This window comes from Pipistrellus hanaki (genome assembly GCF_964339955.1).
Source record: "Pipistrellus hanaki genome assembly, chromosome: 2".
Classification (NCBI taxonomy): Eukaryota; Metazoa; Chordata; class Mammalia; order Chiroptera; family Vespertilionidae; genus Pipistrellus; species Pipistrellus hanaki.
The window spans coordinates 195,910,028-195,935,400 of record NC_140504.1 but is presented as its reverse complement, the minus strand read 5'-3'; the positions used below and the strand labels follow the sequence as shown (position 1 = coordinate 195,935,400).

Here is a 25,373-nt window from a genome sequence, read left to right as displayed (position 1 = left end):
GCTGTCAACACCAGCTAGAGCCTGCCACCCGCTCCTCAGCCCGGCTGCAGCGCAGCTACCGGCTCTGCAGAGAGGAGCCAGGCAGCAAGGCTCCTGGACAAACAGGCCTCACTGCTCCTCCACGGGGGAAGTGTCCACGGGGGATGAGGCTCGAGCACCGCCCCAGACGAGGCTCCTCCCAGACAAACGCCGCCCACTGGGTGGCACTGCCTGTTTACAGCTGCAGCCTAGGAGCCGGGTTCTACAGTCTCAGCTCTGATGCCCAAAGTTCCCAGGGGATGGCTTTACCCAGAGCTAGCAAGACCCGGGTTGCCATGGGGACAGCAGCCTGGATCCACCAAGGAGTCAGCAGCCAAAGTGGGCTCCAGGTTTGTGCTCCCAGCTGACAATCCCTCACCAGGCTCTCAGGCTGCCAGGACAAGGGGCACCCGGGAGAGCATGCAGCGGGCCCAGCAGGGGCGGGGCCTCCTGACCAGCCACTGAGGGCCCTGCCTGGGCCTGAGCAGCCTCTGTGGGTGCTGGGACCCTGGAGCCCAGCTTTGGGCTGACCTGGCCTTCTGTGTGCGGCAGGGCAAGTGCCTGCACACCCACTCCCGTGTCTTCATCTGCCAAACCGGAAGCATCGCACCTCCTCCCCCTGAGCACCAGCACCACGTCCACACACAGCACCACAGGCAGAATCTGTGAGGTCACAAGTCGGGTTCTACACACCAGCTCTTCTTCCGTCCAGACCCCTCCCCCAGCCCACCTGCTCTACTCCAGACCCCTCCCCCATCCCACCTGCTCTAGTCCACACCCCTCCCCCAGCCCACCTGCTCTAGTCCACACCCCTCCCCCAGCCCACCTGCTCTAGTCCACACCCCTCCCCCAGCCCACCTGCTCTAGTCCACACCCCTCCCCCATCCCACCTGTTCTAGTCCATACCCCTCCCCCATCCCACCTGCTCTAGTCCACACCCCTCCCCCAGCCCACCTGCTCTAGTCCACACCCCTCCCCCTGCCCACCTGCTCTAGTCCAGACCCCTCCCCCCCGCCCACCTGCTCTAGTCCAGACCACTCCCCCCGCCCACCTGCTCTAGTCCACGCCCCTCCCCAAGCCCACCTGTTCTAGTCCAGACCCCTCCCCCTGCCCACCTGCTCTAGTCCAGACCCCTCCCCCCGCCCACCTGCTCTAGTCCACGCCCTTCCCCAAGCCCACCTGCTCTACTCCACACCCCTCCCCCTGCCCACCTGCTCTAGTCCAGACCCCTCCCCCAGCCCACCTGTTCTACTCCACACCCCTCCCCCTGCCCACCTGCTCTAGTCCAGACCCCTCCCCCGCCCACCTGCTCTAGTCCACGCCCCTCCCCAAGCCCACCTGTTCTAGTCCAGACCCCTCCCCCTGCCCACCTGCTCTAGTCCAGACCCCTCCCCCCGCCCACCTGCTCTAGTCCACGCCCTTCCCCAAGCCCACCTGCTCTACTCCACACCCCTCCCCCTGCCCACCTGCTCTAGTCCAGACCCCTCCCCCAGCCCACCTGTTCTACTCCACACCCCTCCCCCTGCCCACCTGCTCTAGTCCAGACCCCTCCCCCCGCCCACCTGCTCTAGTCCACGCCCCTCCCCAAGCCCACCTGCTCTACTCCAGGCCCCTCCCCAGCCCACCTGCTCTAGACTAGACCCCTCCCCCAGCCCACCTGCTCTAGACCAGACCCCTCCCCCAGCCCACCTGCTCTAGTCCAGACCCCTCCCCCAGCCCACCTACTCTAGTCCAGACCCCTCCCCCCGCCCACCTGTTCTAGTCCAGACCCCTCCCCCAGCCCACCTGCTCTAGACCAGGCCCCTCCCCCAAGCCCAGTCCTCCATCTGCTCCCACCTTGCACCTGCTTTTGGACCTCTCTCCCACCCCTCCTGGACACTCAGAGGCCCTGCCCACTCAGAGCTCCCTTCCCTGTGTCATCCACCAGGACCTCGGTCCTAAATGTCCCACATCACTTTGCACCGGCCATCACGATGACCTTCCAGCTGTCTCCCTGCCTCGCCTTCTGCCCCATGACCTCTCCCCAGCGCTCACCCTAAATGGATGACAGCTGACCTGGCAGCTCCCCTTCAGGCCGTGGGGACCCCTTGCAGTCTTCAGAATAAACTCCGTCCTGAGCCCATTTGTACAAACTTTCTGGCCACTCACCACCCTCCCGGCATCTGCCACGCCGGGCTCTGAGGGGACACGTGGACACTCAACAGTCACACACGGGCAGGTTCCGGGGCCCCCTCGGCCTGTGATATCCTCCCGTAGTCTCCATGCACACTCCCATGCCTCTTCTCCGTGGCTTCCTAGTGAGGTGCCCTTCTCTCGGGACTGGTCATCCTGAGATCTGTGTGCCCAAGTTCTTTACACACGTGCTCTTGTGTCCGCCCTGCCGGACCGGCAGCTCGAGGGCGGGCTGTCTGATGGCATGTGCCCGGCACACCTGTCCGTGGGCTAATGTGAGCGGGAGAGCGGCCCCTTGGGACTCTGGTCCAAGGCAGAGGTCACCTCTCAGGGGGTGTCTGGGGGCTGATTAGAGTCGTACGAGGGCATCGTTCTCAGCTCTAAACAATAGACCCCACACTGCAAAGGGAGCCAAAGCAGCCTTTGCTGCCGGAACCAGAATGCGGAACTGAGCAGCTGCCTGCATTTCAGCACATTCCTTACCCTTTCTTGGATTTTTATTTTTCTGTAACACAAGTTACCAAGTCCCTCTGGTTGATTTTTCAGTTGGATTCAATGTATATGTAATTTTTTGGGTTCAATTATATTGTTATTAGGTCACAGGTAATTCTCATGTAAGCGTTGATTAAAGTTAAAATAGATTAGCTTCCCATCCATAGAGTAAGTCCTCCCGGGGCCTGACTGTAATTTCAGCCCTGAGCTGGTTACCGCCAGCGCCTCTGGGAGCAGCCTCGGTCCACGCAAGGATCCAGCAGAGCCCAGCGGTAGGCCCGAAGCTGGACTGGGGCTGCGCACAGCGCTGCGCTGGCCGGGCCCTGGCACAATGTGATCAGGGAGCCTCGGCTCAGGAGCAAGAGGAGCAGTGACCACCCGAATGGGGCAAGGAGGGCTGCATGGAGGAGGTGAGAGAGCAGAGGCGGAAAGGAGTGCGAGAAGTCCAGGAATACGCTGGCTGTAAGATGGAGATGGTGTCAGCACCTCCACTGATGCTGCTGAGAGGGCCAAGTGGGGTGACCGAATGCCATGCGAGGGGTGGGCCACTCCCTCGGGGCTGCTGGCTCCCTGCTGTTGCCCGAGACTGAGACCGTGACCACAGCTCCTTTACCCGGGTTCCGTGTGACCCTGAGATCAAATGGCCTAGTTGGGGCTCTCTGGCTGCATGCCCTGAGCCAGCAGCCTCGGCTTCTGAGGGCGGGAGCCAGCAGAGCCTGGGACAGCCTAGAGGGCTCCGGCTGGGGACCTCCCTGGGAAGTCTCTTGCAGGAAGAGTGTGATCCGATGAGGCTGGATCAGGCGTGAGGCACCACTGTGCCTGCACCACAGCTCCCAGGCCGAGGAGAGGGAAGAGAAGGACAAGAGCTTCCTTAGCAAACTGGGGTCCCTCCAGCCCCCAGACACCTGGGCAAGGGCCATACGAGGCACTGCACCAGGATGCCAGCTCTGCACGATGGGCCACGGAGGGGCCTCTGCCCTGTGCACGGGGTCCTGGGATGGGCACCCGCAGGGCCGTTCCCTGCGCGGCGCTGGGGCGGGAAGAGACGAGCTCTCAAGAACCGTACATTCAGAGGCCTGCAGGGCCCGGGATAATGAAGCAATGGAAAACTCGTCCCAATGTTTCCTGTGCCCTCCTGAGATGCCACGGTAACAGCCAAGTCACACCTGTTTCTCAGGTAAACACTGCCCTGCTTGGAAACGCTCAGGGCCTGTAAGCCACTCCTAGATTCTCTTAAAATAACTGAAGATTCATACAGGATAGTCAACGTGTGGCACACCCTGGACCCGCTGACCAGCTCTGCGGCCTCGGACTCGTTACTTAACCTCTGCAGCCACTGTCTCTTTTTGAAGGTGAAGGGGCTTCTGGGAAAAACCCTCAACAAGAAACCAGGCTCGGAGGAGGACTTCAGTAAGTGTTTGCTGTTGTGATTAACAGCAAAAATGAGAAACAAATGTCCCCCAATAAAACATCGGTCAAAAAGTGGGGCACAGCCATATGGCTGCATATTATTCAATTGCTAAAATGTTTTCTTAGAAATTGTTTAAAACATTGTAAAAGGATCATAACTTAAAAAAAACCTGGATGTTCAAATGGATAGTAAAATGTTTACAGTGTAAGGTCCCAACTTTATCGTGGAAATAGATGCCTATTTTTAAAAGGCTGAGGGGAAATTTAACGAAAGGTAAAGTGATAATAGCTATGTAACAGGATTCAAGCCTTCACGCTGTTTCTGTCCTTCCTGGTCTCCTGCACTGACGGTGCGTTACTTTATAGCCAGGAGAGGGTTAGCGTGTGCTCGGACGGAGCGGCGCTGGCAATCGGAAAGGAGTGAGCTCAGCATTCTGTCCCGCCTGCTCTGGAAGCTGCAGCTGCACCTTCTCAGCAAGGCGACCTTCCCAGAGAAGTATTGATTTCCTCTGGTTCAAAGTCAGGCTGTCAGATCCTCCCGGCCACCCTCAGGGGCCCGGAGACGGTGCTCAGAGAACTGGCTCCATGTCTCTGCCTTCCGCAGGGCCTGCAGGCTCCCAGCCCCACAAACACAGGAAGGGAAGCCACTGTCCCAGGCTCAGGGAACTCGGAGCTGGTCAGGAGGCAGACCAGGAAACAGTGTGAATGTGTGATGGAAATCATAAGAGGGGGAGTGGCCAATGAGGGCCTGGCCCGCGGGAGGCGGGGGGAGAGGGTGGTCAGGGCCGGGCTCCTGGGCTCCTGGGCTCCGAGAGCAAATGCAGAGCAGAAATGTGTGAGCACCCATGGCCTGAGACAGGAGCTGAGAGCCATTCCCTGTGACTGCTGACGCTGCATAAGGTCATGGTGTTGCAGCTGGCAGGGGTCTTGCTCGTCATGCTAAGGGGGCTGGACTTGAACTTCAGGCAGTAGAGAGTCACTGAAAGGTTTTAAGTGTGTGTGGGGGGGGCTGCTGACATGGCCTTCAAAAATCCCTCTGGCCAGGGGGTAGAAAATGCACTGTGGGGGGCAAGTGAGACGTCAAGGTGCCAACGAGGAGCTTTGGCAGTAATTGAGACGAGAATTAATACTGGCTCAGACCAAAGGGGGTTCAAACCAAGATGGAGAAGATGAAGCAGATCGGAGCAGCATTAAAGCTGCTGGTGACGTTCGAGACACTTGGGGAGGAGAGGAGGACACATCGGTCACGGCCAAGGTCGGGGGGTGGGGTAGGGGGTGGGTGGGTATGAATCTGGGCCTGCGGAGTGTGGGACCTCCGGGGTGAGGGGGTCAGGAGGAGCTGCGTACAGTCGGGTCAGCAGCAGGGTCTGCGCTGAGGGTGCATGTCTGTGGAAGTCACCGCAGCATATGTGACTTCCACAGAAAAGGTATGAGACTGAGAGCTGAGAGGACTGAATCCGGAGAAGACCAGCATGACAAAGGGAAGGAGGGCATTCACAAGGGGATGAGCAGAGAGGTAGAAACCTGGGGGAGGGGGAGAGAGGTGTATATCACGGAAGACAGGAGGAAAAGCGGGGTTTCTAGAAGGATCATGGTGACCTCACCTTGCAGAAACTGCTGAGTAGTCACAGATGTGTGGGTGTGACCATATAGGCCCGGAACCTGCGTCTCTGAGTGCGGGCTGCCCATGGGACACCCAGGCTGCCTCAGCCACCTCTCCACTCTCAAGCTCAGACCAGCAGAGGCCAGGCATGTCCACTGTTCAGTCCAGTACTGGGGGCCACTGGGACCCTCTGCTGGAACCATTTATGAGCTCTCGGGGGCAGGCCCCCGCTCCAGGGTCTCCAGCACCTGCCTGATGCTGGATACAAGTCCACCAGGGGGAGAGTGGGAATGGGGCAGGCTGGGAGGCCTGGGTGCAGCACGAGGGGCCAGATTACAGTGGGCAGAGAGTGCCCAGCTCACTCTCCTCCCTGGGTCTAGGGAGGGCAAGCAGCGCCCTGGGAACCAGCCCCTCCAGCTGCAGAGGGGAAGTGTTTGTGGGCCTAAAGACTGTGGGCAGGACCCCAGGACTAATGCCGAGCACAGATCCATTGGGGTGATCTTGGGCCCCCTACCTAGGGGAGCTGGAACAGTAAGAGGCTGCAGACACTCAGGAGGGAGCAAGGGGCATTTGCTGAGAGACAGTGCCACCTGGTGGCAGGAGGCACTCACACTAGGCTTCTGCTCCTAGGCCTCTGGGGGTCTTTCATGCTGGGGCCCCTGCACAGGAAGCAGTGAGCCGGGCTTCTGCCACCCGGGCAGCACCGCAGCCTATGACAGCAGCATGCCCCGTGGCATCAGCTGAGGTCGGCTCTGCCCGCGGAGAAGGCAGGCAGACTAGAATTTTAGCCGACAGCCGTTTGGCGCCACGGGGAGGGCAGAAAGGTAAGGTCCCGCTCTCAGGCTCGTCCCTGCACAGCAGGAGGGACTGGACTGGTTGCTGCTTGGCAGCCAGAGTGTGTGTGTGTGTGTGTGTGTGTGTGTGTGTGTGTGTGTGTGTGTTCGCGGTGTCCTGAGAAGTAACAGCATGCTGTGAGGCTCTTCCAGGCAGAGCCACCCTCCCCTCTCCACCTCAGGCCCTGGAGTCCTGGGGCTTTCTGTAGCGCATGCCTTCCCGGAGGCTCAGGTCAGAGTGACCGCGGCGGTGAGGGCCACCCGCAGGGCACCTGGCAGCAGAGAGCCACTCCCGCCACCAGCCTCCCCGAGGTCCCCTGGCTCCAGGCTCAGCGCCAGGAGCCAGCTTCCCGGAGAGAAAGGCGCTGAGGCCAGCCTGGAGTCCGTGGACGGCCCGCACTCAGAGGGCCAGGCTCTGGGCCCGTATGGTCACACCACACACCTCTGACTCACTCCTGACTGCTCGGCAGTTTCGGGCCAGGTGAGGTCACCGTGATCTCCTTACGCGACTCAGCAGAGCTCACTTTATTCTCAATTGTTGGGTTAGCTGAGCGAGGTGAAGAGTTCCCATAAAAACACTTCTTTAAACTCCCCTTGTTACCAAAGAAATGTGCGGGTCACATTAAAGAATTAGCATTACAAAAACGTGTGACTTGGAAAGTGGAAGTCCCTTATATAGTTTTACCCTCTGACAAAATTTTCTATTAGCAGCCTTGTGTGTTTTCTAAAAAAAAAAAAAAAAAGTTTGCATTGTTTTCAGAGAGAGGAAGGGAGAGGGAGAGAGAGATAGAAGCATCAATGATGAGAATCATTGATTGGCTGCCTCCTGCATCCCCCCTACTGGGGATCAAGTCCATAACTGGGGCAGGTGCCTTGATGGGGAATCAAATCATGACCTCCTGGTTCATGGGTTGATGCTCAACCATTGAGCCACACCGGCCAGGCCTGGTGTGTTTTATTTCAGCCTTTTTTTCTATACATGCATGGTGTGGGGGGAGAGATGGATGTGTTGTTTTCTATACTGACACAGTTCTACAGCTCTTCTTGATTTTTCCAGTAAGAACATGCTACTAGAGGCATTCTTACCACCCCGCTCACATTCGGCTCACTCTGAGCCAAGACCAGGGTGGGAAGCAGGTAAGGCCAAGGGACTCAGAAACGTGTGGGTTTCGGGTAGATGTGGTTCCGCACGGGGACAGGGGCCTGTGCTGGAAACCCCGTCAGCCTGGAAGAGGTGAGCGCTCCAGAAAGCATACCCCAGGAGGCAGGGCAGACTCCACACCCAGGTCCCCTTCAGGGGAGGCGGTCCCCGACAGGCTGCCCTGTGCGTGTGGCCCTAGAGCGGCTAGGCGTCCTGTACGTTTCTGCTGAGCTGGGCGCACAGGTCGGGTCACACCCAGCGTCAGAGCTTGGGAGCTGGGCCCTGAGCCAGGGCAGGGCCCTGTGACATCCGGGAGGACAAGGGCAAGTCCAAGAGCAGCCGCCGTGCGCCAGCCCCTCAGCACGCTGCTCATGCAGCCCCTCGCATCGGACGTGCCACACAATTTCATGGCAAATAATTCAAACTAGTGCGACAAGGAAAAAAACATAACTGGGAGGAGGCGCTGGTGGGAGACTGGGCTACAGGGTCGCATAAAGCTTCCAGAAAGGAGGAGCCCGCAAGCGCCCAGCAGCCTCCTGCTGCCCCGGCAGACGGAGGCGAACCCAGCACCCAGTGAAGAATCAGCGGCAGGCCTGCACCCGGGCCCCTGGTAAGTGGCTGCCTGAGCCAGGGCAGGAACTGTGTCCTTGCCGGTTAAGTGGAAGTAACACAAAGAGTAGCGATCTCCACTCCAATGACACTTATCAGGCACTTAGCACGCACCTACTAGACAATATACTCAAATGACACCCACTACCGTTATGAGGATTAGCTGATGGCACTCAAAAAAGAATTAACTCCGGGGGCACACAGAGACTGCCAGGGCCTTTGGGCCTCCCCTCTGGGCACAGCCAGGAACACACGACCACTGTGCAGGCCGCACTCAGGCCAGGCCCTAGCACACAAGGGCCTGGCAGGGGGCTGGGTGGGCAGGGGTCAGGCCGAAGTTGAGGAATGCAGCAATCAGAGCGTCTCCAGTGACAGGGGCCCGGACACCTCCACAGTTTGCCTCCCCCAGGCCTAGAAAGGGTCCTGGCAGGCTGGGGCCAGGCAGGGCCCCCAGGGCTCCGTGGCCAGATGTGGCTCTGCCTGGGGCTCAGCTCTGTGGAGAGGAGGGAGCTGTGGCCCCTCCTGTCTCTCACGGACACCCCCGCACCCCGGGAGGGCTGCAGCTGTGCTGTCACTGGGTGCCCTGGGAGGGGTGGGCCGGCTCACTCACCCTGGTCGATGGAGTGCTGCGGCAGCTGGCTCAGCTGGCTGTTGACCACGCCCGCGTAGGTGCGCAGGAACTCCTCCTCGCTGGCCGTCAGCTGCAAGGGAGAGCGGCAGGTGAGGGCGACCGTCGCTTCTGAAGGCACCTGCCAGGCCTGCTTGGTCCCCAAGAGGCGCCACCTCTTTTGCTCCCTGGAGGTTTGACTCCTCAGTTCCAGAGCAAGCCCTCCTGCCACCCCTGAAACGGGGCCTGGCCACGCAGAGCAGGCCGGAGGCCGGACTGGAGGGCAGCGCAGGGCCACTGGGAAGCGCTGCCCTCTCCGGCCTGTGCCGTCAGTGCCCCTGGGCGCCCCTGGGAGAGGAGAGGTGGGAGAATGCCAGCAGCGCGCTGGAGCTGCTCTCCCCGGACGCAGCGCCGCCTGGCCGGCCACAGAGCCAAGCCACGGGCTCCGCATCCCCTCCCCGACCCGCAGCTGCAGGCGGAGCGACAGCGCTGCTCTGCCCGGGGCACTCACGTTGGATCCCATCTTCCTCAGCATGAGCAGCACCCGCACCTTCTGCTGGATGTACATCTCCTCCGGACTCTTCCCGGGAGCCCCCTCGCGGTTCATCCCTGGGCCAGCTCTGGGGACGGCTGCGGAGCGAGAAGCACGGGGGTCAGGACGAGACTGTGCAGAGAGGAGGGAGCTTCCTGGGAGTGTCCGGCAGCCCACCTCGCTGCAGGGTCTTGTTTCTGAGTCCAGAGCAGGTGGCAAGTTGCCTGTTCTCCCGAGACCCCACTAGCCCCGCCGTGGGCAGAGCTCAGCCCAGGGCGACCGAGGTAATCCAGACTCCTGGCCAGCTCTGCCTTCCGCCACGAGAGAGGGGCTACATGCCCCCACAGTGTCCCAGGCTTTCAGAGCAAGCAACTCCCCCGGGAGCGGGAGGGTCACGGTCAGAGGCAGCTGGCTAGGCCTTCGCTGGAGGAGCTGTGGGATCAGCACCAGCCCCAAACCCCAAGGCCGCTCTCAGGCAAAGCCCCTGCCGGGATCAGAGGCCAGCTCCGGCCCTCGATGGGGACAGGCGGCCGGGGCTCTGGACACTGGACCCAGGCTCACTGCCACCCTCACAGGCCCACCCCGCCTGTGCCAGGCAGCTCCTGCAGGTAGCAGCTGTGTCCAGGTGCAATGGGACCCGACCTGCAGGAAGGTCCCAGGAGAGAAGTCCCGGGGTTTCCCTGGGGGAGGAGCCGGTGGAGAGGAAGCCAGGCTGGAGGGGTTGGATTACAGATCTGTAACTCCTGGATGAGTCAGAAATAACGCGGCAGCTGGTGGGGGAGGAGCCCTGGCAGCCCAGGAGGAGCTGCGCTGGGAGACCAGGGGGACTGGGCGGGCAGGCCAAGAGCACTCCTTGTACCATCCACCCATCCCTCGGGTGGCCAGCCCTGGACCAGCAGGCGCTCCCAGGCAGGGTGGCCTCCTGGGGAGGCGGCTCTCTGTGCAAAGGGTGGCCTCAGCGATGTGCCAGCGCCTGCACACAGCTTCCCTGGGCGTCCCCGTCACTGCTCGGTCCCCATAGCCCAGCAGAGGCCCTGGCCGTAAAGCCCACGCCACAGGCCGGAGGCTGGCCAGCGGGGTTTGGGTAGCGGCCATATGCCTATGGTTCCCCTCCAGGGCCTTCCTGCTGCACTGAAGCCCCTGGCTCCCCAGTCAACTGTCCACCCGCCCTCCCTCCCCCCCGCAGAAGAGGGTCTAACAGCGGGTCCCTGGGAAAGAGCGGTAAGGCGCCTCAAGAATGGTCTCTAATGAGAGGCAGCCCCCGCACCCCCAAACCAGGTGTGCAGAGTGCAGTGGGCAACCCTAACTTCCCAGCACAGCTGAGCGGGCAAGCTGGGTTCTGGGTTTTACTTCTCACGCTGACCCCTTCTCACTGCCTCCCCCCACCACCACCACCCCCGCCCCAATGGTCTTTACAAAAAAGCCAGACAGATGACACCACTCCCCAACACCACGGCCTTTGCCAGAACCCCAGGAGGCCCGCACAGGCGGCCCTGCCCTTCCTCCTCCTCCCCTTGCCGCTCTGCCTTCCTGGCCCGTCTGGTTCCAGAACATGCCAAGAAGCCCTTTTCCCCGGCAGCCTTTGCACCGAGTGCCCCCTGGATTCCTTTCGTCCTCCGTCTCACTCCCAGCCGCCTTCCCAGCAAGCCTTTCCTGGCAGCACAGCCGAAGCAGGGTCTGCGCCCCGGCCCCAGCCCTCACGGTCCTATGGCCCCGGCTGTCCCAGTTCTGAAAGCACCTGCTGGAGCACTTGCTTTTGTCTCTTCCCACCTGGCTTCCAGCTTCGCTCCCTGTCCTCCTGCACCCAGCACCGGGCCTGGAGGAGCTGGAGGAATACAGCCCAGTGGCTGGATGCAGCGTGGAGACCAGCCTGCGGTGTCCAAGCTTCCCCATCCCTCTAACACCCACACCAATTAGGGCCAAATGTCATCATGTTGAAAGAGGCCCCAGTACCAATCCAGCCTCAGAACCAGGCTGAGCTTTCCCCAAGGACTCTTATTCCTGAGCAGCTGGCACGCCGCGACCTGTGGTGTTCTCCGGGGACATCTGAAATGCTCCCAGTTCCTCCAAACTGGGAGTCAGGCTCCCAGGATTAAATCTCCAATCCGGTCCCCTGTCCCGGGGCTAATGTGGTCAGTCTGCGCTCTCCTTGTGAAAGACAGCGTGGAAGACACGTGACTGGCCACTAGATGTCGCCACACACAAAAGAACCAGGGTTCCAGTGCCACAAGCCCTGTCCCCAAAGCCCCAGGCCCTCCAGGCTCAAGCCCACACACTGATCCTGCCGCTGTGCTGATCTAGTGGTTTATCTGGGCCAGTTCCTCTGGGTGCTGCACTTCCCAAGGGCGGGGGGTCCTGCTTCACAGTGTGGGAGCCCCCTCCTCACTGTCCCTTCCTGATAGCCACAGCCACGCTTCCTCAACAGAGATGCAGGCTCCGAGCCAACAGGACTGTGTGTGTGTGTGTGTGTGTGTGTGTGTGTGTGTGAGAGAGAGAGAGAGAGAGAGAGAGAGAGAGAGAGAGAGAGAAAGAAAGAGAGAGGGGGGGTATTTTTCAGAATTTTGCTGTCCTACTCTCCGACCCCAGGCACCCCATCCCCCAGGTGGCCCATCATCTTCCACGCCTGTGGCCTGTCCCAAGGACCTCCCGCACTCACGCGGTGATTACTAAGTAGGGGCCTTACAGGGTGTCGGGTGCCTGAATCTGTCTTTGGGCCCAGGTTACTCAAGTCAGCACACTTCCCCAGCAGAGACTGGTTCCTACCTGCTTCTTCTTGCTTCGGGGGAAGGAGATTCCTGTTATTTCTAAAAATTACGATCTCCCAGGATCCTTCCAGTTCTCGTATGAGCTGGTCCCGTCCTGCCTCCTGACAGAGGGCACACCCGGGGCTGGATCTGGGGCAGAAGGTGGCCAATGAGCACACATTTCCGCCCTTTACGCTCCCATCTAAGCAGCCTAGGCCTTCACAACTGGTTCAACAATTTCCAAACAGAATCTGCAGCACGGTGTCAGTGAGAAGCAAATGAATAATTGAAGAGAGCAGGCCATAATCACCCAATCAACAGACATTGCAGTCGTTGGTAGGCTGCAAGGTATTAAAGTATGTTTGGATTTGGTGCCGATCTACGAAAACACGCTGTTAGATTTTCATTGCAAATTCTGACAAACAGCAGATTAGCTTCATTTAGAACTCCAATTCTCCCCTGTAGGGATCAAGAACTTGTCTCCATTAAAATGCAACTAATTTAGACGCCACTTATTCATTCTGTGACTCAGCCATGAGGGTCCCATGTAATGGTGCTTCTCACTTATGGGTTCCCAGCTAGCCCATAATCCTCACCTAACAGGGGATTTCCATTCTAAATCCTAAGAAAATCTCTGTGAACTGTCAATCAGAGACAGCCTTGCTCCCTCTCTTAGAGATATAACCTTCTGGAAGCTAACCAGGGAAGGCACAGATGAGCTGAAGAATAGAAAATGGAGATAAACAACTATCAACTACCCACATAAATAGCAAGGAAGCGGCCTGAGGCTATATATCAAACCGTAGATAAAAGTGGAGGTGATTTCAGAAAATTACATCTGATTGGGACAAACGCAATGAGCAGAAACTGAGGCACACACATTCGCTGCAGACACACAGGCATATTCATGCCCCTTATCCCCTCCCCCCAACACACACACACACACACACACACACACACACACTCCTGTTGGCTCTGAGCCCGCATCTCCATTGAAGGAAGGCTGGCTGGTAATAGACCATGAGGAAGGGCTCCCAGCCACAGGGAAGGATGCGAAGTGACAAGTGGGGCCGTGGTCTGAGAGGCCACACTGCGCTCGGGAGCCATCCTGCCCAGCCTCTGCAGGGAGCTAATCTCTGCCAGCACGATCAAGCACAAAGCAGCTGGTCTCTCTTTAGAGGAGTTGGGAGATGGTGCTGGGGGACCGGGTGAGTGGGCTGCTGGGTGGTGCGTGCAGCAGTCAGACTCATGCTGACAACCTGCTCCGAAAGCCGGCTGCGCTCTGACAGGCACGCGTGGCCCTGAATACACACACAGCTGCCTGCACGCATTTGTATTTACAAAGTGAAGCTAATGCTGCGTGAACACCCACACTTATATAAACTGAAATACACATTTATACCCGGGTGATCTTGTCCCTGAGAGGAGAACCCTGGGGAACTCAGGCTGGGCCAGACAGCAGGGGCTCCTTTAGATACACAAGCCGCCTCTGCTCTAAGGGTCCCAGCACTTGTCTTTTGTCCAGTAAAAAATGTGACATGTTAACCTGAGCTGGGATGGTGAACACACAATACAGCGTATGGACGATGAGTTGCAGAATTGTGCACCTGAAATCTGTGTAATTGTGTGTGTGTGTGTGTGTGTGTGTGTGTAATTTTGTTAACCAGTGTCACCCCAATAGATTCAATAAAAAAATGAAAAATGGCCCTACCTGGTTTGGCTCAATGGATAGAGTGCTAGCCTGCTGACTGCAGGTTCCCTGATTTGATGCAAGGGCACATGCCTGGGTTGCAGGCTCAATCCCCAGTAGGGGGCATGCAGGAGGCAGCCGATCAATCATTCACTCTCATCATTGATGTTTCTATCCTCTCTCCCTCTCCCTTCCTCTATAAAATCAATAAAAATATATTTAAAAATTAAAAAGTGATATATTTTAAATGCTCACATTTGAAATGTACGTTACATTTGCATACAAATATATTACAATATAATTGTGCTATTCATAGAGCTTCTATAAAACATCACTTCAGACACGACATTTTAACAGCCTGGGAGTAACGAGCAGAGCCGCACACACCAGGATCTACCCTAAGGAATGAGCATTATTAGGGACAGCGGGGAAGGGAATGAGATGCCCTCACTTCGCAGTCAAGGGCGCTCCCAGCACTGATCTACAGCCACATCCCAGATCCCCTTCCCCGGTCCTTACCTGCTTCTGGAAATGAACTTCAGGCAAGCAGGCGCTCAGCTGTGCGGGGCGGGCTGCGCGGGGAGAAGTAGGAAGGTGCGGCCCTGTGGAAACAGAACATGGTCCTGGGAGGAGCCAGGAGGCCCCAATGGTTGCCGAGTCCACCCTGAGCACACGCCCTGCTGACAGATACAGGGCCGCGGGCGGGAAGCTCATGGCAACGGCTCTGCCGCCGTCCAGAAATACCTGTGTGTCTGGCCAGCCCAGGGGCCTGCACCAACACCTCTGGGATGAGGTGCTGACTGCGCTGTGCCTGCTGTCATTCCCCACTAAAGCAGGTCAGCACACACCCTCCTCCCGCTGAGTTAGTCACCGGGTCCCATGGAAGCTGTGCTGGGACCGGAGTGAGTCACTCCGGGCAGCTGACCGGCCAGGCCCACACCCGCACACGAAGGGGCACCTCCAAAGCACCTGGCGCTCCATCTCCCCTGTGCCCGGCGTGCACTGTGTCTGTGCTCGGTCTATGGAAGCTACACTAATATACAATACAGTTACAGATAACAACCTACTTACAGCCTACTCTCCTGGCCACAAAACCGCTGCCAAACACACCTCTTCCAGGAATCAGAGAACACGGTCTTCTTGTCTGTCACCCACACCCCACTCACCGCCCAGGCCCTTTGCAGGTTCATTAACAGAAACAGGGACAAGAAGAAAGGCTGACAGGTGGGAGGCACAGGGGGACAGGCAGGGGTCACCAGGGAGACTTGCCCTCGGGCTGCCACCTGGTCAGCCTCCTCCGCGGTGGCACACAGACCTCAGCACCTGGGTGCAAGGTGGCCTCCCAGCTCAGCCCTGCGGTGAAGACAGGGGTCCGAGGAAAACCCTTTGAGAAACCTGTTCCCAGGGCAGGTACAGGCCCAAGGGAGCTTTGAAACCCCGTGTCTTCACAATTTCTGCACGGGGGGCCGAGGGAAATGTGTTTTCCATAGAACACATGTGTCAAACACAAGGCCCGCGGGCCAAATCCAGCCCGCCAGACCTTGCAATGTGGCTCGCCCCGTGCTGTCATCACTGCACTCCGCTGTCAGTTTATGACATTGTCAGTTTATGACTGTTCAGTAAACCATTCGGCCCGCGATTTAGGCTGGGTTTTAGATTTTGGCCCCTTCTCTGATTGAGTTCGACACCCCTACCATAGAAAGTGAGGTTTCAGCAGCCCCCCCTACAGGCAGACATGTCTCTACCTCTGGGTCTGTGTTCTGCATATCCCTTATACCTTCAACTACCGATGGCCTGGGGTGGAGGAGCCAGCACCCTCAGACTGCCCTGTGGGAACAGATATTTATAGTGACTAATTGCTCTTTTATTCCTCTCGATATCAAAGCACCCAAATACCAAGGCCCTGGGGAACGTTCACTCCCCACATTCCTTCAGAACGAGATGAAAAGAGACACCTTCCCCCACTTCTGAGGCGCTTTCCTCTCTCTTCACCGACCACAACGACCAATTGGCCTCCTACTGTCTACAGCAAGCATGTCAGCCCAAAGGCCAAATAAATGCGGTGTAAGTGTATGCGGGCCACAGGAAAACAAGAGCTTCCATTTTCATAGGAACGTAGGCTTATTTCAATAGAGACATGCTGACTACAAAGGGCTGAAATGAGTAATCGTTAACATAAAATAATAGAACATTTTAATAAAAATCAATATTTTTTCTTGAATATTAACTTGCCAGTCCCTGAATAAATGCACAAATTAGTAATCGTAATGCAAATAAACCTATTTTTCTTGTTCTTCAAAAGCAAAACATTTCCTGTTGCACACACCAAACAAGTCAGTCCGAGACTAACGGCGTGGCCATCGGCTGCTAAAATGTTTGCTGCTAGGATTAGTGGAGAGAAATGGTGCGCCTGCGTGTAGGGTGCGTAAAGGAAATGACTACAACACGATTATAGTCATCAGTCATTAGCGAACAGTGTAGTTCATTATTAATAATTATGTATAACAGGATATTGTCAAAATTAAGTTATGAAATTTTTATTAAAACATTTCTTACATGCCGTTATATTGGCTGGGCCACAAAAATATTCATTGCGGGCCTCGAGTTTGACATGGTTGGTCTACAGGGCTCAGGCAGGGGAGGAGCAGAGGAGCCTGGTATCCATGATTTTAAGGGGAACACAGCAAAGGGATGGTGTTCCTGGCGGGACTGTCCAGGGACTCGGGGACCGCTGTTCTACATGCCATTTGACGTGTTCCCAATTCACAGATCAGGAAAGCGGGGCCCCCCTGAGGCCTCTGTGAGAACCCGACCTTGACCCTTAAGAAAGGGCAGCCACTGTGGCCTGGTATGACTTGGGTTTTAGCGAGGCCACTCCATGAAAATGGAGAAGAGACTGAGGGGCGAGAGCAGAAGTGGGGAGACCAGCATGGAGGCTGTGGCAGAAGTTCAGGCAAAAGGCAGGCGGGGGCAGTGGGGCCGGAGTGGGCAGGACATTGGACGGCTGGTGGGGCAGTGAGGAGTGAGGAGAGAGGTGTGATGGTGACTCCCGGGGGTGTGGGCTGAGCTGAAGGTGGGGGTTCCTGTCAACCAAGAAGGGGGAGGCACAAGTGGAGCAGTGTTGGGGAAAGACCAGGAGGTAAACTTTAGACAGCTTAAAGCCTTCCCATCTCAGAGCCTCAGTCTCCTTATCATGGAATGGGGCATCAATGACACCTGCCTCAAGTGCCGGCTGAACATGAAGTGGGATAACAAGTAAAGCACCGGGCAGAGTGCCCGGAACATTCAATAAATATCAGTCACTATTACTAGTGACGGATCAGAAGGCAGCAACGACAATGTATGTAAATGGCATCTTCATTACAGGGTGGGGGTAAAAGTAAACAAAAACAAGAATTCAAAGGTTTAAAACACTCCCGCTTCCTTTTCTCCCCTCCTTCCCAGTTCTCCCATCAGCTCAAAGGAGCGCTAAGGGGCGAACAGGACCTCCCTTCCATGTTTCCACCTGCTGGCCGGGATCACTGGTTCTCAGCCTGGGGCTCTACGGACACTTTGGACTGGATAACCGACTATTGTACAGGATATTTAGCAGCACCCCAGGCCCTCGCTAATACAGTCATGTTCAGTCAACGACAGACACCCTATACAACAGTGGTCCCATAAGAGTATAATAGAGCTAAAATATTCCAATTGTCCTTGGAATCACAGAAATACCACGGTGTTACAAACACCTGGAGTGTTCAGTACAGTGACATGCTTCCAGTCGTGTAGCCCAGGAGCTGTGGGGGAGGTGTGTGTCGCCTCCAAATGTGTCTTCCTGGCACGGGGATTACTTCAGGCTGGTGCACTTTAAGAAACAGGAACAGGGGAGAAGCTCATGTCGCAGTAGAAGCTCCCCTTTATATTGTAAAACGCATTTGCAGGTGTAAGGGGAGTCTCCATCTGCACCAGGGACTGGGGACGACCTTACCTCCAGAAACTCTTAGTGCGGAACTCAGACCTGCATCGAAACCTTACCCTCCTTATGGTGCTTCTCCTGGACCCTCCCGCCGCTGGCTCCCCACCCCCACATCTCCTCCGGCCTTCCGCTGAAGATGGTCTTTAAGTGGTGCTTCCACCATCTGGGTGAGTTGCTCAGTTTTCCCGGGTCTCTCCCATGTATACAGGGAATACACGTCGTTAAAGTTGTCTGTCTGTCTCCTGTGAATCTGACTTATTTCCTGGATATCTCAGCCGGAACCCAGAGGGTAGAGGAAGAATTGCTTTTCCTCCCCTGCAGAGCCAGGGTGTGTAGAAGGCTGTCCCCCTCGGCTTCTGTAAGTGCACTTTGATGTTCGCACAACGAAACCGCCTAACGATGCGGAGCATGTTCCTAACATTAAGCAGAGCACGATGTAGATGCCAATAACACCCCCCCCTCCCAAGTTGTGACAACTGTGGCCGAACACAGGGTTCCACGGAAAATAACCCCATTGGGAGATCTGATCCTAAATTCCTAAGTGGACAGGTCACGGGGGAAGTTAAGCCGCAGGCATATAACCTCTCCAGTGAACGCTTTAGCTTTGCCTCAAGCAAGCCCTGTCTGCTGTGTCTGTGCACCCAGAGGAAGCCACCCTAAGAGAACACATAATCTTAAAATTTTATTGACTGAGAGAGGAAGGGAGAAACATCCATTTGTTGTTCCACCTATGGATGCAGCCTTGATTAATTCACATATGTGCCCTGACAGGGATGGAATCCACAATCTTGGAGTGTCGGGATAATGCTCCAAACAGCTGAGCTGCCTGGCAGGGTGAGAACACATCTTGCTAACGCTCCTTAACCCCATCCCCACTTGCTTTCTCGCACCTCCATGCAATCTTCCCTCCTTAGCTCCAAAAGCATAAAAGAAACTGCCATTTAGGAAGCGTTTTTGTTTTGTTTTGTTTTGTTTTGTTTTAGAGAGGGGAAGGGAGCTAGAGGAGGGGGAGAAAGAGAAAAACATCGATTTGAGAGAGACACACTGGTTGCCTCCTACATGTTCCCTCACAGGGGCTGGAACGAACCTGTGACCGAGGTATGCGCTCTTGGCTGGGAATCGAACCCGTGACCCCTTGGTCCATGGGCCAATGCTCCAACCAATGCGCCAGGGCTAGGCCAGGGCGCCAGGGCTAGGCAGCATTTTCTCAGTCTGCTGAGATCTTGCTTCCAGGCATATCCTCTGTTTGGCTTAAATACATTTTTAATAAAAATTCTTTACAGGCTTGGACGTTCTTACACGGACACAAACAAGAATGTCTCCAAGATGCTGTCATATGTCCCCTAAGGGCAAAGTCACCTCTGGTTGCGATCAGCGTTAAAGAAATAGCTGACATTTTCTAGCTTGCTATTAGCCAGGCCTTGTTTTTTGTTTTTGTTTTTTTTAATACAAACTTTTAATAAGTTTATTTTATTGATTTGAGGGTTTGAGAGAGAGAGGAAGGGGGAGAGAGCGGCAAGAAGGGAGAGGGGGAGTGAAACAGAGAAAGAGAGGCGGGGAGAGAAATATTGACTTGTTGTTCTGCTTAGTCATGCATTCATTGTTTGATTCTTATATGAACCATGACTGGGGATGGAACTCGAAACCTCCCCAACAATGCTCTAACCAACTGAGCTACCAGCCAGGGCTAGGCCAGGCCTTGTTCTTTACCCTCCACTACGTGAATCTGTTCAGTCTTCACATTCAGTCTTCACAACAAACATCTCTATAAGGTTTTACAAGTAAGGACACAGATGCAGAGAGTAACCTGCCTGTGACCACCCACCTAGCGAGTCCTACGTAGTTCTGGGGTAGGAGTCAAACCCGAGTTTTCTGAGCTCTTACCCCCGTGCTGTCCTGCTCTCCAGGATACAAGCAAACGGATAAAAATAAGCTCAGAGCCAGGAAGAGGGGTGCAAGACTGTGGCTGAGCTGCAGCTCTGGCTGGGCTCCACATGGGGCAGCACATCAGGTCCTCCAGCGACATCAAAACTGGGGCACCAGAGAATTTCCACAAGTTCCGCTCTCAGTAATTAAGCTGCAACCTCCCGGACTCTAGGGCCTCATGAGCAGCTGCCTTAATTAATAAACGTTTCAGCCTCCTCAGTCCAGAGCCAGGCTCAGCACCCTCCAACAGCACGAGCAAAACAGGTCTGATGACGCAAAACAGGTCTAATGGCGGCCTGGGCCTGCGAGTCAGGCGTTTGCAGGCCGTGGCACCATTCTTAGGGGATGAGCTCGGGATGAGGAATGTGTCCTGAGATCGCCGACCCAATTCAAAGATGACCGAGAGCTCCTTCCTGCTCTGTGAAGGCAGGCCGCCTGCGGAACAATGGTAATTACTGTTGTTGCTACAGCACTTCCGAGGCCACGCACAATGTCAGTCACGGCCAGCACCCGTCTCATTTAATTTGAGTTCTCACCACAAGCTTGCGAGGTAAGAATTATTCTCATTTTAAAGATGATCCAACAGAGGCTCAAGAGAAGGTAAAGCACCTGCTCCAGGCCACAAAGATGGTAATGACAGAGCTTAGATGGAAATCCACGCTTTCTCTCCATCCTATTAGCCCCTCTGGTTCAGAAAGTTGTAGACGAGTTAGCCATTTTAATTGAAATTAAAATGAAAATCTACTTTACAGAGAAGAAGCCAGAGCCCAAACTACTGCCAATCAGAAAAGAAGGTAAGGCAGCATATCAACAAATACAGTGAATGGTCCTTGGGATCCCGGGAGGGAGGGGAAGAGTCTTAAAAGTCATCATTGGGCTCAGGGCACAATTTGTGCGCCAGTGGGGTCCCTCGGCCTGCAGGATCGGGCCAAAACCGTCTCACCAACATTCCCCGAGGGGTCCTGGATTGCGAGAGGGCGCAGGCCAGGCCCAGGGACCCCACCAGTGCACAATCAGGGCTGGGGAGGGACGCAGGAGGTTGGCCAGCTGGGAAGGGACCACAGGATACTTTGGCGTGTCTGGCCCCGACTCGCTCAATCCTGATCAGCCAGACTCAGCAGTAAGCTAACCTACTGATCAGAGCATCTGCCCCTGGTGGTCAGTACACATCATAGTGACTGGTCACTGGTCGACTGTCTGTCCCCTGGTAGTCAGTATACATCATAGTGAGCAGTTGAGTGGCCTTAGAATATCATTAGTATATTATGCTTTGATTGGTTGAACTGTGACCCAGATGCTTAGACAATTAGCATATTAAGCTTTTATTATATAAGATAGTATTGTATCAACATTATACACTGAGTGGCCAGATTATTATGATCTCTGAATACATAATTATCTGGCCACTCAGTGTATAACCTATATAATAAAAGGCTAATATGCAAATTGTTCCCTCAACCAGGAGTTCAACCAGCAGGCAGGCAGGCCAACTGCCCATGTCCCTCCCCCTGGCCAGGCTGGCCAACCCCACCTATTCACAAATTCATGCATCAGGCCTCTAATATATATGAGTGGCAAGATTATTATGCATTCAGAGATCATAATAATCTGGCCACTCAGTGTATTGTTGAGTATGATGATTATACTGTGATTATGTTGCAAAGTATCCTAGTTCCTAAGAGATACAGGCCGAAGTATTTAAAGGGGAAATGCCTCAATGCTTGCAACTTACTCTCAAATGGCTCAGGAAAACAAGTGTGTGTGTGTGTGTGTGTGTGTGTGTGTGTACGCGCACACGGGCGAAATACCATTTAACATTGGCGAATCGAGGCAAAAGGCAAAGATAGGGGTGTACACTGTACTATTTCAACTTTTCTATGGATTTGAAATAAAAATTAAAAGTCAGGAAAAATCAAAAAGCCACTGGGAAGTGAGGCGTGGCAGAGGATGTGCCCCTGGCTGTGTGTGGAGCTATGTCTGTATCCCACCCGATCACACCCACCAGCCAGGACTGGCGCTCCCGAGTGGGGAGCATCTGTGAAGCCCAAATCTTCTCTCTGGCCAGAGATCTGCTGGCCCAGGTCTGATTCCAGAACTCTCAACAATTACCATGGAATTACCCTCAGAGCTTCGACCTGCCCCTTCACAGCAAAGCGGTGTGTACTGCTGCAGGTGCACACCACTCGGATGAAGGCCCTTCACGAAGCATTAGAATCAGATCCGGCCGAGACCAGTTTGGCTCAGTGGATAGAGCATCAGCCTGTGGACTGAAAAGTCACGGGTTCAATTCCGGTCAAGGGCATGTACTTGGTTGCGGGCACATCCCCAGTGGGGGGCGTGTAGGAGGCAGCTAATCGATGTATCTCTCTCTCATCGATGTTTCTAGCTCTCTATCCCTCTCTGTAAGAAATCAATAAAATATATTTTAAAAAATTTTTAAAAATAAAAGTAGACTTAAATAAGTTATAAATATATTTAAAAAAAAAAAAAAAGAATCAGATCCACCTCATATGACTGACAACAGCCCAGTAATAACCAGGACATGGCCATCCTTCCCAGCTGTCCCGAGGACCCGGAGGAAGGTCTCAACACAGAAAACCGAGGTTAGGCTAGACTTAGGGGTGCACCCTCCTTTCCGTGGCGTGACTCTCCCTTTGAGCAAGCCCCACAGGCCTCTCTTGCGCATGGCACCCCTTCGCCCTGGTGCAGGGCAGGCAGTCAGATCCTGGCTGTCCTCAGTAGGGGCAGTTGGAAATGTCCCAAGACATTTATTTATTTATTTGTTTGTTTGTTTGTTTGTTTGTTTGTTTATTTTTCCAGAGAGGAAGGGAGAGGGAGAGAGAGATGGAAACATCAATAATGAGAGAGAATGATTGCTCAGCTGCCGCCTGCATGTCCCTTACTGGGGATCAACCCTATAACCCGGTCATGTGACCTGACCAGGAATTGAATGTGACCTCCTGGTTCATAGACGGATGCTCAACCGCTGGGCAGGGTTCTAGCTGTCATAACTGGGAGATGCTACTGGGTAGGTGCCAGGGAGGTGGCTAAGCATCCTACGATGCACAGGACAGCTGCCACAACAAGGAGTTGTCTGGCCCCCATTCCATAGCAGGGAGGGAGAGAAATCCTGTGTTCCCTCAGTGTTCCCTCGGAGTGGCCACTGCTCCAGCCCCTCCGGGCCTTCCCATCTGCCGGTCCCTGGGCCTAGAACACTCTTCCCTCCCGACTGCTCACCATTCTATCGGTACCTTCTCTGGGCAGCCTGGACGCCTGTGTTTGCACACCGGCCCAAATTTCCTCCACTCACAGCACTGCCCTGGCCTGGCACCTGGGCATCTGCATCTCTGCTCCCATCTCCAAACTAGACACCCGCTGAGGGCAGGCCACAAGCTGGTTTGAAGGCCTTCATAGGCCCAGGCAGTCTAATTCTCAGAGGCAGGTTAAAAGGGACCCACATCACATTAAACAGAATTCTCATAACTCATAGAGTCGAGGGAGCGGGTCCTTTTTTTTTTTTTCCAGGTCTCCAATACTTCCGTGGCCCCTGGAAGAGCCTGAGGTCCTGTGCTAAAGGATCTGGATGGTTGGAAAGTGCTTCCAGTCACATCTGCATTAGTCACTTGGGGACGGAGAAGGAAGCCTCCGGGCTCCGGATGTCCTCACCTCAGAGAGGGTGAGTCTCAGAGGCATTGAAGGAGCTGGTCTGTGCATATTAACATGTTGATGTAACTGGACTGGCCGAAGGCCCCCGTTTAGAACTTCTAGTGTAAAAATGTGCCTGTGATTCTGGCCTGGTTCACAGGAAAAGTCACCCAGTCTCACTGTCTCTTTGAGTCCTGAACTGGGAGAAACCCCCCTCTTTCCAGCTAAGAAAGAGCACCTGGCGGGCCGGCCTGACAGCTCGGAGAACAATGCGGACAGGAAGGGAACGGGGATCCTGAGAGGTTTCCGCTGCCCCAGGCACTCCCCATCCCGGCAAGTCATTAGCTCTAGAGTTCTGACCAAGGGACATACATGCAGGTGCCGTTTTATCTCCTCTCCGCACAGCAGGCCAACAATGACAGAAGGAAAAAAGCCATCTTTACTGACTTTAAAAAGGCTCTTTTTTTTCTCCCAGGGAACAGCTGGAGCCCTGAAACCTGGCCCGGGGAGCCTGAGCCGTGGAGTCAGGAACCAGCACCTACAGAACCAGCTCCGGAAGGGCCTCTGACTCAGTCTGACTGTGACCTTCGGCCTCTGGCAGGTTCCAGGGGGTGGGCAATGCAGACTCCTGAACCCTGGCCTAGTTGTAAGTGAATGTAAGGGCCGGAACCCTCAGCTCTCAAGGGGATGGCAGCGCCCACCCCCCTCCTGGGCTCCCAGGCGGGGCCACCCTGAGGGGCTGAGCACCTGCAGTACCAAAAGCCGCCCACCAAGCTGGTGGCAGAAGGACCTTTTCTCTCTGTGACCTAGATCAGCGTCTGAGGTGCCCAGCCTGCTGACCTCCTCCGCCCCTCACCGAGGGCAAACCTGGTTTGTACCGCTGGCCGGTGTTCTCAAGGAGTTAGCGGGTCACCTTGAGGCTGGAAGGACCAGCTCCAAGCCTAAAATCCCAGGGAAGGAGCCTGGCCAGGAGGTTCCGCAGACCTCGGTCCCCCTCAGAGAAGGAGGCCAGCATGTTCGTCTCGGCCACAGAAGCACCAGCAACCCAGGGCAGCGGCAGAGAGCAGGCTTTCTCTGCTCTGAATGGGGCCGGGCGGTGACACGGTGTGTTTATCTGTCCGGAGCTGCAAAAGGTCCCTCCACTGCGAGCCACATGGACACGTTCACACCAAACCGCCTTCTCGCAGGGACAAGCCTTGATCCCAGAGGCAGGCCCAGGCACGGCCCGCCCAGCCCTCCCAGAGCCCAAGGCTGGCTGGTCCGCCCAGGAACCACTGCCCTCCGCAGCTCTTCCCGTCTCCCAGAACTGGGTCAGATAAATAAGCCTCCCGAACCTGGTTCACTCAGCCCCTCAGCACCCAGGGTCAGGGCGCCTCCGGGTTCCCATTGCGACAAGCAGGTCATTAAGTCAATCGGGTTGCCTGCAGGGCAAGAGCTCGGCCTGCAGTAGTGCATGCCCCTGGATGGGCAGGCTGCGGCCGCTTGGCCTCCAGAGCCGGCCCCTTGCTCACTGCCCAGCTCTGGGGGTGGCTGTCCGCAGGCCCCGCTGACGGGCTCTAGGTGTGGTCTCCTGGGTGAAACTTCTCTAAACTCCTAAGAAAATAGGTTTTAGCCTGGCTGGTGTGGTTCAGTGGTCTAGCATCAACTTATGAACGAGGAGGTCAAGGTTCAATTCCTGGTCAGGGCACATGCCAGCTCCATCCTCAGTAGGGGGCATGTAGGAGGCAGCATATTAATGATTCTCATCACTGATGTTTCTGCTAGTATCTCTCTTTCCTTTCCTCTCTGAAATCAATCAAAATATATTTTTTTTTAAAAGAAAATAGGATTTAGGGATACTGTCCTCTCTTCCTATAGGCTTTTAGTATATAGGTATGTGCTAATTTGCATAAGAATATAGATATGTTTGGGTGCTGTGGACAGGGGCTCTACAAACACCCACACCATTGCTACAGTTTGCAAGGGTTCAGCACACCTGCACTATCCCATGAGC

The 25,373-nt window shown here is 55.6% G+C and overlaps 2 protein-coding genes across 3 annotated transcripts in view; one reads left to right on the top strand and one right to left on the bottom strand.

Moving 5' to 3' along the window:
- Positions 1-12,281, top strand: part of TMEM201 (transmembrane protein 201) — a 186,721-nt gene extending 174,440 nt beyond the window's left edge. The window contains exon 7 of the transcript XR_014794299.1: positions 12,266-12,281. The gene's annotated coding sequence lies outside the window, so the exon portion shown is untranslated. The remainder of the gene's footprint in view (positions 1-12,265) is intronic.
- Positions 1-25,373, bottom strand: part of CTNNBIP1 (catenin beta interacting protein 1) — a 41,789-nt gene that overhangs the window by 4,470 nt on the left and 11,946 nt on the right. Inside the window, exons 2-4 of one of the 2 annotated variants that reach the window (XM_084875855.1) lie at positions 14,371-14,453; positions 9,397-9,515; positions 8,889-8,979 (exon numbers count right to left, since the gene is read on the bottom strand). In XM_084875855.1, coding sequence (XP_084731981.1) covers positions 8,889-8,979; positions 9,397-9,492 — 187 coding nt within the window. In that variant the 5' untranslated portion in view covers positions 9,493-9,515; positions 14,371-14,453. Of the gene's footprint in view, positions 1-8,888; positions 8,980-9,396; positions 9,516-12,180; positions 12,307-14,370; positions 14,454-25,373 lie in introns of those variants that run through there. The other variant, XM_084875856.1, reaches the window with a different exon arrangement.